The sequence below is a fragment of the Neoarius graeffei genome, chromosome 22 (genome assembly GCF_027579695.1).
Source record: "Neoarius graeffei isolate fNeoGra1 chromosome 22, fNeoGra1.pri, whole genome shotgun sequence".
NCBI lineage: Eukaryota > Metazoa > Chordata > Actinopteri > Siluriformes > Ariidae > Neoarius > Neoarius graeffei.
In genome coordinates, this window is record NC_083590.1 from 19,996,922 (window position 1) to 20,009,609 (window position 12,688).

The window sequence follows — 12,688 nt, forward strand, 5'->3', positions numbered from 1 at the left end:
CAGTTTTACTGTTGTTCAATCCGAGATGAGTTAAAAAGATCATACATGTGTACGATCTGTAGTATGTATGTCATGATATAGTTTTCTGGTTGTTATTTGTGTTTAACATGCTAATTTTTTTTACCTTGTAAATTTTCCCCTACATTCTATTTAATTCCTAGGAATGTGAACAAAGTGTGCACAGAACTGACTCGCACAGCTCTGTGACATGACAGAGGGAGGCACCTCCCACACACCCACACACTTCCTTAAAGTTGTGCTTTTCAGAAAACATCCAAGCTCATACCATGGAGGAAAGCTTTCCTTTTCATTTAATGCTCGCAGACATCTTGTTTTCTCTCTTGTCTCTGGTCTTTTTCCTCGTGGATGTGGTGCTGGACCTGTGGGCTGTTGCATGCCTCTATGAAGAGCAGAGATACTTCTCTATGGGACTGTTGATATTTCTTTTGCTCAGTTCCTCGGTTCTTGTGCAGCTCTTCAGCTGGCTCTGGTACTCTGATTCCTCTGTAACTCTGGAGACCAAAGTAGAGAAATTCATCGTCAGACATGGTTTGCTGGCTCCAGTGCACATCTTCCAGCTCGGAGTCTTCCTCAGGTTTGTGCTTTTGTTTTTCTTTTACATAGCTGAGATGACTCAGTAAGAGAGATCATGAAAAAAAATGAAGTACAAATACAGCTGGACTAAAAGTACTGCGTCCGCTAAAGGATGTATTTTCAAGTCATCAGTTACCAACAGGTAACACACTGAGTTTAAATTATATCTCATCTCATCTCATTATCTCTAGCCGCTTTATCCTTCCACAGGGTCACAGGCAAGCTGGAGCCTATCCCAGCTGACTACGGGCGAAAGGCGGGGTACACCCTGGACAAGTCGCCAGGTCATCACAGGGCTGACACATAGACACAGACAACCATTCACACTCACATTCACACCTACGGTCAATTTAGAGTCACCAGTTAACCTAACCTGCATGTCTTTGGACTGTGGGGGAAACCGGAGCACCCGGAGGAAACCCACGCGGACACGGGGAGAACATGCAAACTCCACACAGAAAGGCCCTCGCCGGCCCCGGGGCTCGAACCCAGGACCTTCTTGCTGTGAGGCGACAGCGCTAACCACTACACCACCGTGCCGCCCTTAAATTATATCTTGAAACCTCTATTCATTATAGAGAGTCACAATAGTCCAACTATGGTGGACTGAATTCGTGGATAGGTTACATTAAATTGGTTGGTTACACGGAATAAGTGTGTGCATGGTTCCTTGTCCTTGCCAATCTGAATTGGACATTCTGCCCACCAACTTTCTTAAGACTGTTCTTCACCTCATAATTACAGATGTGCTTCAGATCATAAATACATCCCTAGAGACTGGCATTTTTCCTGTGTCCCTGAAAAAAGCCGTTGTAAAGCCCCTACTTAAAAAGAATAATCTGGATGCTTCAGTATTGAACAACTACAGGCCAATATCAAATCTACCATTCATCGGGAAAATCCTTGAAATAATTGTCTTCAATCAATTAACTGCCTTCTTGATATCAAAGAGCTGTTTTGATAACTTTCAGTCAGGATTTCGTGCCAATCACAGCACTGAAACAGCGCTGATTAAAGTTATAAATGACATACGTCTTAATACTGATGCAGGCAAAACATCGGTCCTGGTGTTACTGGACCTCAGTGAAGCTTTTGATACTGCTGACCACAACATACTGCTATATCAACTTGAACACTGGGTTGGGTTGACTGGTAAAGTTATCAATTGGTTAAAATCATACTTAAAAGATAGAAGCCTCTTTGTTACCATGGAAAATTGTACCTCAACATCAATGTCCTTGACCTGTGGTGTCCCCCAGGGGTCGATCCTTGGACCATTACTATTCAACCTTTATATGCTCCCACTTGGGCAAATTATCAAGAACAACTCAATTTTGTATCACTGCTATGCAGATGACACCCAAATTTATTTTGCTCTATCACCTGATGATTATGCCCCCCTTGAACGTCTCTACCAGCGTATTGACCAAATCAACAACTGGATGTCACAAAATTTTCTTCAGCTGAACACAGATAAAACAGAACTAATTCTATTTGGGAAAAAAGATGAAAGACTCAGGCTTACCACTATTCTTGACACAAAGGGGATTAAAACAAAAGATATGGTTAAAAATCTTGGTGCTTTCATTGACAGCGAGCTAAACTTTGACAGTCACATGAAAGCAATCACTAAATCGGCATTTTATCACCTAAAAAACATTTCTAAACTAAGAGGACTTATGTCAAAAAATGATCTGGGAAAACTTATACATGCCTTCATCACTAGTAGAGTTGACTACTGCAATGGCCTTTTCACAGGCCTGCCAAAAAAGACCATCAAACGACTTCAGGTGATTCAAAATGCAGCGGCTAGGGTTCTCACACGAACAAAAAGAACAGAGCACATTACTCCAATTCTAAGGTCCCTTCACTGGCTTCCAGTAAGCTACAGAATTGACTTTAAAGCATTGCTGCTGGTGTACAAATCTCTAAATGGTACAGGGCCCAATTACCTCTCTGATATGTTGCAGCGGCCTAACCCAATCAGATCTACCAGATCGCAACAGAAAAATTTACTGGTAAAACCTGTTGTTAAAACAAAGTGTGGTGAAGCAGCTTTTAGCTACTATGCAGTGCAGCTATGGAACCAACTGCCAGAGGACATTAAAAATGCTCCTGCTGTTGGCAGCTTCAAATCTAGACTAAAGACCAAGCTGTTTTCAGATGCTTTCTGCTAACTGATAAATATCATCATCTTTACATGTTTTAAACTTTACTTAACTTTTACAGTCTCTGCATGTTTTAAACTTTACTTAACTTTTATTCTATTTTATTCTGCTGCTTTTTTACTGAACTTTTACTTCATTTTATTATTTTATTTCTACCATTGTTAATTCTTATTATTTTTTTCTCTCTTCTTCCCCCTCTATTTTATGTAATTTTATTTTCTATTGTTTACTGTTTTGCCTTTGCCTCTGTAAAGCACATTGAACTGCCACTGTGTATGAAATGCGCTATATAAATAAATTTGCCTTGTCTTGTGCTCAGGGATTTTTTTTCCATCTGAAGGTTTGTAGTCATCATGGAGATCACAATCTGCAGATTTAAACAGCGTGACCTTTTCCTGAAGGGGGTCACCATATACATGAAGCATGACCTCAGCATGCTGCGTCTGTTTGAGGCGTTCTCTGAAAGTGCTCCACAGCTCGTCCTGATGATGGCTCTCATCATAGAGATGCAGGAGATGCAGTCCTTTGCAGGTGAGACCAAAAAACGATCAAAAAGAGAGAATTCAGACCTTTTGACTTATTCACTTTTGGTTATATTTTGAATTCTGCTGTCTGAATCTCCTCTTCATGATGCACCATACATTCTCAATAGGAGACAGATCTGGACTGGCAGCAGGCCAGTCAAGCACATGCACTCTGTGTCTATAAAGCCACACTGTTGTAGCTCAGAGAAGTCATGGGGGAAGTCATGGTCTAATGGTTAGAGAAGCAGCCTTAGGACCAAAAGGTCACCAGTTTGATTCCCTAGACCAGCAGGAATGGCTGAAAGTGCCCTTGAGCAAGGCACCTAACCCCCAACTGCTCCCCAGGCTGCTCTGTGTATGTTGTACATCATTCTGGATAAGAGCATCTGCTAAGTAACTAATGTAATTCTAGACCATATTTTTTTCCCCCCAGTCATTAAAATCATGGGCTCTCTTTCCATCCTGACCTTCAGCATATTGGCCTACCATTGCAACATGCATGCATTCGTCCCTGAGAACTTTAAAATGAGATGGTCGTCTTCTGTTATCTACTTCCTGTGGAACCTGTTCCTGATTGGCCCACGTGTCGTGTCTGTGTCCCTCTTCGCCTCCATCCTGCCCTGCTATATTGCCGCTCACTTCCTGTCCCTGTGGATGCTACTGGTCTTGTGGGCCTGGTGGCAGAAGACAGACTTCATGGAAAGTAAAGCTGGAGAATGGCTGTACCGGGCCACTGTAGGCCTCATCTGGTACTTCAGCTGGTTTAATGTAGTGAGTGGAAATATGAAACTCAAAGGAATCATCTACCACGTGGTTATGGGGGCGGATACAATGCTGCTGTTAGGATTATGGTGGTGGAGGAGATCTGAGGAATCAGCGCGTCTTAGTCCACTACCTATTAATCCCTACCTACTTACTGTTATGTTAATGGTAATCTACGTAGTAGGAGTGGCACTGAAATTGATTTATTATTGGAAGTTTCATCCCAATAAATCAGATTTTAAGATGAATGTGAGAGATGAGAAGTTACCGAAGAAACCAGAATCAGATGCAGAAGGTTATGATGCAGAAAGGTTGGAGGCAGACTCTAGTGAGACCCCTGAACCTGAGGGTACAGTTTTAGCTCCGACTCAAAGAATCGTAAGGGGCATCAACAAAAGGATAAGAACCATGGCTGGGAATTTCTATGACTAAACTGGATTTGAGTTCAGCAAACTGTACATACAGTGCCTTGCAAAAGTATTCCCCCCCCCCGGCTTTTTATCTATTTTGTTACATTACAATCTGTAATTTAAATGATTTTTTAAAATCTGAATTTTATGTAATGGATCTGCACAAAATAGTCAAAGTTGGTGAAGTGAAATGAGAAAAAATATATATTTTAAAAAATTTTAAAATAAAAAACTGAAAATTTGCATGTGCATATGTATTCACCACTGGCGGCTCGTTAATAGGGGCAATTTGGGCGATGCACTCCCAAACAGGGAGGGAGATTATTTTTTTTTTATCTACTCCTACTACCAACAGTCAGTGCGTTTACATGCACATAGACAGAATCGAATTTCTGCCATTGCTCGACTGAAATCGAAGTTCAAAATGCCATGTATACACCTTAATTCGGCTGAAATTGAACTGAACTTGATTTCTCGGAATCGAGCTACACGACCTAGATTATGCGATTTCTGCCGAGCTACTTAGTGCATGTAAACCCTATTGAGCTACGTATTCGAGCTACTTACTTCAGCACCGCCCCTTCCGGAAGTGACGAGTGACGAGACCACAAGGGAAACACAACAGCCTCGGTCGGCATGACAACGAATCATGACAACGGCATGAATCTTTTCTTTTTGTGGCATTGTTTGCACTGTTAAAATTTAGCTCACTTACTGTATCACCAAATGCATCTGTACAGATGTTGCATAGCTGTGAATTGTGTACATAAACAAGTCATTGTATTTGTGTGTGTGTGTGTATATATATATATATATATATATATATATATATATATATATATGTCCAGCATCTGAAGAATGTCAATAAAAACAAAACAATTGAACTTTTTGTGTGTTTATTAAGACATAAGTTAAATTGTAAGCAAAAAATGGACTTTAGAAAAATATTATTGTGCAAAATAAGTTGTCTTACAAAACAGTGGTCTGCGCCGGACAGTTTGTAGCCATAGTCTGTTAGAGCAAGCCTAACAGCTTGAGCACGGAACTGCTAGTGTTGCCAGATTGGGGGTTTTAAGTGCATTTTAGCGGATTTGAACATGTTTTGGGCTGGAAAACGTCAGCAGTATCTGGCAACACTATAGCTCTTCTTCATGATGACAACCGGAAGTGTACCAACACGATGGGGCGTGTAGCGGCTCGGGTGCACAATGCACCTTGCACAATAGCCCGATTTCACTTGTGCATGTAGGATTGGATTTCTCTGGCACCCCTGCTGGGACCCTTTGCTCGATTACCGACAGCAGCTCGATTTGGACGTGCATGTAAACGTACTGACAAATGTCATTGTCCAATCAGGCTAAGGTCGCGCCTGGTGTAGCCACGCCCTTTTGGGGCGATTTCTGTCAGGTTCAGATTTGCCCTAAAATCTCCCATTGACACTAATGGTACGTACGTTTTTTTCAAAAATCCTGCTCCCAATGCATTTTCTATTAGGTTTTATGTGCTCGCACAAGCAGCGTGCTTACGTCATACGCCTGTTGCGCCGCGCAAGTGTTGCCAGATTGGTTTTAAGTGCATTTTGGCGGGTTTTGAACATAATTTTGGGCTGGAAAACGCAACTTGCGCGGGAAATGTGTGAACATTCTATGAAGAAGATGGCGAGTGTTGAGTGCAACAATACGATAGCGTCTCTGAAAGAAGTTCCCTTTAGTCGTCGTACCAGTGAGGAGAAAACGGCAATCAAACAGCTAGGACCTCCTAGACCGAATTTAAACATCAAGCAAGTGTCTAGGAAGGGGGAGAAGACCTGCTCAAGAGGTTTTAACAAGAACTGGTACCACCGGAAAACTTGGCTAGCTGGCTGGGATGTAGTCAGTGCTCATTTTTGCTACCCTTGCGTTCTCTTCCACCCTGGAAGTAGCACAGCAGACGGTACAGTGATATCTGATATTTGAATTTACTAGGCAAAAGGTTTTGTGTGTGTGTGTTACCAATGGCAGTTGTTTTACCAGTGGCAGTTTAACATTGCTATGCTTGGAATATTTCAGTAGCCTCAAGTTCTCTCTGACTTGGTGTAAATTAAGCATATTTTCAGTTTTTATATATTGTACAGTATATGTGTTCATTGGAGCCAGCAGCACCTTACCTTTTTTCCAACTTGTTAAGCCAAGTTGCACTGACTACAAAACCTTGTGTAACCTTGTGTGTGTATATAGCTAAATAACTAAAGCTTTTTGTGTTCATTGACATGCTTGTAATACTTTAAATTTCCTTTTAAGGCATGGCTTTCTGGAGGAATTCTTGGGAAAAAAAACTTGCAGAATTTATTTAGAATTATTATTTGTTGTTAAAATGGCGCAATTCCGTATAAAAAAACCCACATAATTAAGCTGCACATGTTTGTTTGATGGTTATGCTTTTCTTCATCTTTTTCAAAACTTAAATAAACACTTGTTTTGGATTTATATCCTGCCACTTTAATTGCATTCTTTAGAATTGAAGAAGTTAGAATATGTTTATAATTAAGAATTTGTGTCTACTTATTATAGAATACTGGAATAATATGAGAAAATAAATGAGTAATGTAATATTAACTGATTGTGATGCCAAATGTTTTGCTTTGAAGGCTTCACAATGAATCTTCCTTAGTTTTAGCCTGGCAAGCCAGACTAAATGTGAATATTTGCCACTCGTAGGCAAAAATATTTTTGGCCGCTAGGCTATCTTAGTTTGCCACCTTTAACTTGTTTAGTGTTGCCACCTAGTGGAGAGAAGAGATATTGTCTATATTGATATCTGAATTTACCAGGTAAAAACAAGTTCGGCCAATTGATTTGCTACCTAGGTCAATTTACTTCAGTCCTGTGGACATTTACGGTCCGTGTAGACATAACGGGGGAAAATTGTCCCCCCTGAAAAAAAATTCAGGAGCCGCCACTGGTATTCACCCCCTTTGCTCTGAAGCCCCTAAAAAGTTCTGGTGCAAACAGTTACCTTCAGAAGTCACATAACTGGTGAAATAAAGTCCACCTGTGTGCAATTTAAGTGTCACATCATCTGCGAGTATATATACACACCTTTTCTGAAAGGCCCAGAGGCTGCAACACCACTAAGCAAGAGGCACAACTAACCAAACAGCACCATGGAGAGCTAAGGAGTGCTCCAAACAAGTCAGGGACAAAGTTGTTGAGAAGTACAAGTCAGTGTTGGGTTATAAAAAAAATCCAAATCTTTGATGATCCCCTGGAGCACCATCAAATGGAAAGAACATGGTACCACAACAAACCTGCCAAGAGAGGGCCACCCACCACAACTCAAGGACCGGGCAAGGAGGGTATTAATCAGAGAGGCAGCACAGAGACCAAAGGTAACCCTGAAGGAGCTGCAGAGTTCCACATCAGAGACTGGAGTATCTGTCCATACGTAGGACCACAATAAGCCATATACTCCACAGAGCTGGGCTTTATGGAAGAGTGGCCAGAAAAAAAGTCATTGCTTAAGAAAACACGTTTGGAGTTTGCCCAATAGCATGTGGCAGACTCCCCAAACATATGGAAGAAGATTCTCTGGTCAAATGAGACTAAAATGTAACTTTTTGGCCATCGTGGGAAATGCCATGTGTGGCACAAACCCTGAGAACACCATTCCTACAGTGAAGCATGGTGGTGGCAGCATCATGCTGTGGGGATATTTTTCATCTGCAGGGACAGGAAAGCTGGTCAGGACTGAAGGAAAGATGGATGGCACTAAATATAGGACAATTCTGGAGGAAAACCTGTTTGAGTCAGCCAGAGGTTTGAGACTGGGATAAAGGTTCACATTCCAGCAGGACAATGATCCTAAACATACCGCTAAAGCTACACTGGAATGGTTTAAAGGGAAACATTTAAATGTGTTGGAATGGTCTAGTCAAAGCCCAGACCTCAATCCAATTGAGAATCTGTGATCAGACTTGAAGATTGCTGTTCACCAGCAGAACCCATCCAACTTGAAGGAGCTGGAGCAGTTTTGCCTTGAGGAATGAGCAAAAATCCCAGTGGCTAGATGTGGCAAGCTCATAGAGACTTATCCAAAGCAACTTATAATTGCTGCAAAAGGTGGCTCTACAAAGTACTGATATTAGGGGCATGAATAGTTATGCACATGGAAGTTTTCTGTCATTTTGTCCTGTTTGTTGTTTGCTTCACAATAAAAAAAATTCCACATCTTCAAAGTTGTAGGCATGTTCTGTAAATGAAATGATGCAAACCCTCAAACAATCCATTTTAATTCCAGGTTGTGAAGCAACAAAACCCAAAAAAATGCCGGGAGGGGAGATACTTTTGCAAGGCACTCTGATGTATATAAAATGTAAATCTATATTTCCAACTGCACTGCTATTAAATCCAAGATGACTTGTAAAATGTAGGGAATGTGCCTCAGTGCCTTGATTTATCATCTCCCTTTTCATCACCTTCCATCATGTTTCTATGAATAATTTTCCTGTTTAGCCATTTGACGCAACAGTATCTCCACCCAGACATTTGTACATGGTACAAATGTCGATTTGCTTTCATTTCATGCTCCGAAGCTGTGCTTTGGCTTCTCAGAAAACGTCCAAGCTCGTGCCATGGAGGAAGGCTTTCCTTTTAATTTAGCATTCTTGGATGCCTTGTTTTCTCTCTTGTCTCTGGTCTTTTTCCTCGTGGACGTGGTGCTGGACCTGTGGGCCATCGCATGCCTCTATGAAGAGCAGAGATACTTCTCTATGGGACTGTTGATATTTCTTTTGCTCAGTTCCTCGGTTCTGGTGCAGCTCTTCAGCTGGCTCTGGTACTCTGATTCCTCTGTAACTCTGGAGACCAAAGTAGAGAAATTCATCATCAGACATGGTTTGCTGGCTCCAGTGCACATCTTCCAGCTCGGAGTCTTCCTCAGGTTTGTGCTTTTGTTTTTCTTTTACATAGCTGAGATGACTCAGTGAGAGAGATCATAAAAAAAATGAAGTAGAAATACAGCTGGACTAAAAGTACTGCGTCCGCTAAAGGACGTATTTTCAAGTCATCAGTTACCAACAGGTAACACACTGAGTTTAAATTATATCTTGAAACCTCTATTCATTATAGAGAGTTACAATAGTCCAACTATGGTGGACTGAATTTGTGGATAGGTTACATTAAATTGGTTGGTTACATGGAATGAGTGTGCGCATGGTTCCTTGTGCTCAGGGATGTTTTTTTTTCCTATCTGAAGGATTGCAGTCATCATGGAGATCTCAATCTGCAGATTTAAACAGTGTGACCTTTTCCTGAAGGGGGTCACCATATACATGAAGCATGACCTCAGCATGCTGCGTCTGTTCAAGGCGTTCTCTGAAAGTGCTCCACAGCTCGTCCTGATGATGGCTCTCATCATAGAGATGCAGGAGATGCAGTCCTTCACAGGTGAGACCAAAAAACGATCAAAAAGAGAGAATTCAGACCTTTTGGCTTATTCACTTTTGGTTATATTTTGAATTCTGTTGTCTGAATCTCCTCTTCATGATGCACCATACATTCTCAATAGGAGACAAATCTGGACTAGCAGCAGGCCAGTCAAGCACACGCACTCTGTGTCTACAAAGCCACACTGCTATAGCTCACAGATGTCATGGGGGAAATCATGGCCTAATGGTTAGAGAAGCAGCTTTGGGCCAAAAAGGTCACCGGTTTGATTCCCTAGACCAGCACGAATGGCTGAAGTGCCCTTGAGCAAGGCACCTAACCCCCGATCGCTCATTGTACGTCACTCTGGATAAGAGCATCTGCTAAATAACTGTAATGTAATTCTATACCATGCTATTTTTTCCCCCAGTCATTAAAATCATGGGCTCTCTTTCTGCTCTGAGCTTCAGCACATTGACCTACCATCGCAACATGCATGCATTCGTCCCTGAGAACTTTAAAATGAGATGGTCGTCTTCTGTTATCTACTTCCTGTGGAACCTGTTCCTGATTGGCCCACGTGTCGTGTCTGTGTCCCTCTTCGCCTCCGTCCTGCCCTGCTATATTGCCGCTCACTTCCTGTCCCTGTGGACGCTGCTGGTCCTGTGGACCTGGTGGCAGAAGACAGACTTCATGGAAAGTAAAGCTGGAGAATGGCTGTACCGGGCCACTGTAGGCCTCATCTGGTACTTCAGGTGGTTTAATGTATTGAGTGGAAATACAAAACTCAAAGGAATAATCTACCACGTGGTTATGGGGGCGGATACAATGCTGCTGTTAGGATTATGGTGGTGGAGGAGATCTGAGGAATCAGCGCGTCTTAGTCCACTACCTATTAATCCCTACCTACTTATTATGTTAATGGTAATCTACGTAGTAGGAGTGGCACTGAAATTGGTTTATTATTGGAAATTTCATCCCAATAAATCAGATTTTAAGATGAATGTGAGAGATGAGAAGTTACCGAAGAAACCAGTATCAGATGCAGAAGGTTACGATGCAGAAAGCTTGGAGGCAGACTCTAGTGAGACCCCTGAACCTGAGGGTACAGTTTTAGCTCTGACTCAAAGAATCGTAAGGGGCATCAACAAAAGGATAAGAACCATGGCTGCGAATTTCTATGACTAAATTGGATTTGAGTTCAGCAAACTGTACATAATATACAGTGCCTTGAAAAAGTATTCATACCCCTTGAACTTTTTCACATTTTTCCACCTTACAACCACGAACTTAAAAGTTTTTTATTGAGATTTTATGTGATAGACCAACACAGAGTAGCACATAATTGTGAAGTGAAACGAAAATGATAAATGGTCTTCAAAATTTTAAACAAATAAAAATCTGAAAAATGTGGTGTGCATTAGTATTCAGCCCCCCTGCGTCAATACTTTGTAGAGCCACCTTTTGCTGCAATTACGGCTGCAAGTCTTTTGTGGTATGTCTCTACCAGCTTTGCACATCTAGACACTGAAATTTTTGCCCATTCTTCTTTGCAAAATAGCTCAAGCTCAGCCAGATTGGATGGAGAGTGTCTGTGAACAGCAATTTTCAAGTCTTGCCACAGATGCTCAATGGGATTTAGGTCTGGACTTTGACTGGGCCATTCTAACACATGAATATTCTTTGATCTAAACCATTCCATTGTAGCTCTGGCTGTATGTTTAGGGTCATTGTCTTGCTGGAAGGTGAATCTCCTTCCCAGTCTCAAGTCTTTTGCAGCCTCCAACAGGTTTTCTTCCAGGATTGCCCTGTATTTAGCTCCATCCATCTTCCCATCAACTCTGACCAGCTTCCCTGTCCCTGCTGAAGAAAAGCATCCCCATAGCATGATGCTGCCACCACCATGTTTCACAGTGGGGGTGGTGTGTGCAGGGTGATGAGCAGTGTTAGTTTTCCGCCACACATAGCGCTTTGCATTTAGGCCAAAAAGTTCAACTTTGGTCTCATCTGACCAAAGCACCTTCTTCCACATGTTTGCTGTGTCCCCTACATGGCTTCTTATGTCTGTCTTTCAACAATGTCTTTTTTCTTGCCACTCTTCCAAAAAGGCCAGATTTGTGGAGTGTACGACTTATAGTTGTCCTGTGCACAGATTCTCCCACCTGAGCTGAGGATTTCTGCAGCTCCTCCAGAGTGATCATGGGCCTCTTGGCTGCTTCTCTGACCAGTGCTCTCCTTGCTCACTCTGTCAGTTTAGGTGGATGGCCATGTCTTGGTAGGTTTGCAGTTGTGCCATACTTTTTCCATTTTTGAATGATGGATTGAACAGTGCTTCTGAACAGATGTTCAGAGCTTGGGATATTTTTTTGTAACCTAACCCTGCTTTAAACTTCTCCAGAACTTTATCCCTGACCTGTCTGGTGAGTTCTTTGGTCTTCATGATGCTGTTTGTTCTTCAGTGTTCTCTAACAAACCACTGAGGCCTTCACAGAACAAGTGTATTTACAGTTAGGTCCATAAATATTTGGACAGAGGCAACATTTTTCTAATTTTGGTTCTGTACATTACCACAATGAATTGTGAACAAAACAATTCAGATGCAGTTGAAGTTCAGACTTTCAGCTTTAATTCAGTGGGTTGAACAAAATGATTGCATAAAAATGTGAGGAACTAAAGCATTTTTTAAAACACAATCCCTTCATTTCAGGGGTTCAAAAGTAATTGGACAAATTAAATAATTGTAAATAAAATGTTCATTTCTAATACTTGGTTGGAAACCCTTTGTTGGCAATGACTGCCTGAAGTCTTGAACTCATGGACATCACCAG

The 12,688-nt window shown here is 41.7% G+C and overlaps 2 protein-coding genes across 2 annotated transcripts; both read left to right on the top strand.

Annotated features, from left to right (window-relative positions):
* The first annotated feature begins 259 nt into the window (after positions 1 to 259).
* LOC132870749 (XK-related protein 8-like) lies at positions 260 to 5,246 on the top strand. Its single transcript, XM_060904577.1, has 3 exons — positions 260 to 595; positions 3,103 to 3,293; positions 3,720 to 5,246. Exons 1-3 carry the CDS (start codon positions 288 to 290, stop codon positions 4,478 to 4,480), a joined length of 1,260 nt encoding a protein of 419 aa, XP_060760560.1. The 5' UTR covers positions 260 to 287; the 3' UTR covers positions 4,481 to 5,246.
* Positions 5,247 to 9,023: 3,777 nt separating this feature from the next.
* Positions 9,024 to 11,071, top strand: LOC132870751 (XK-related protein 8-like). The gene is made up of 3 exons (XM_060904578.1): positions 9,024 to 9,375; positions 9,691 to 9,881; positions 10,291 to 11,071. The coding sequence occupies exons 1-3, from the start codon at positions 9,068 to 9,070 to the stop codon at positions 11,046 to 11,048; spliced, it is 1,257 nt and encodes a 418-aa protein (XP_060760561.1). The 5' UTR covers positions 9,024 to 9,067; the 3' UTR covers positions 11,049 to 11,071.
* The last annotated feature ends 1,617 nt before the right edge of the window (positions 11,072 to 12,688 follow it).

Bases quoted from the DNA above. Each gene is read 5' to 3' on its own strand.
- LOC132870749 (XM_060904577.1), top strand. From the start codon at position 288: ATGGAGGAAAGCTTTCCTTTTCATTTAATGCTCGCAGACATCTTGTTT. The intron at 596-3,102 runs GTTTGTGCTTTT...TTCCATCTGAAG, and splicing joins CAGCTCGGAGTCTTCCTCAG to GTTTGTAGTCATCATGGAGA. The intron at 3,294-3,719 runs GTGAGACCAAAA...TTTTCCCCCCAG, and splicing joins GGAGATGCAGTCCTTTGCAG to TCATTAAAATCATGGGCTCT.
- LOC132870751 (XM_060904578.1), top strand. From the start codon at position 9,068: ATGGAGGAAGGCTTTCCTTTTAATTTAGCATTCTTGGATGCCTTGTTT. The intron at 9,376-9,690 runs GTTTGTGCTTTT...TCCTATCTGAAG, and splicing joins CAGCTCGGAGTCTTCCTCAG to GATTGCAGTCATCATGGAGA. The intron at 9,882-10,290 runs GTGAGACCAAAA...TTTTTCCCCCAG, and splicing joins GGAGATGCAGTCCTTCACAG to TCATTAAAATCATGGGCTCT.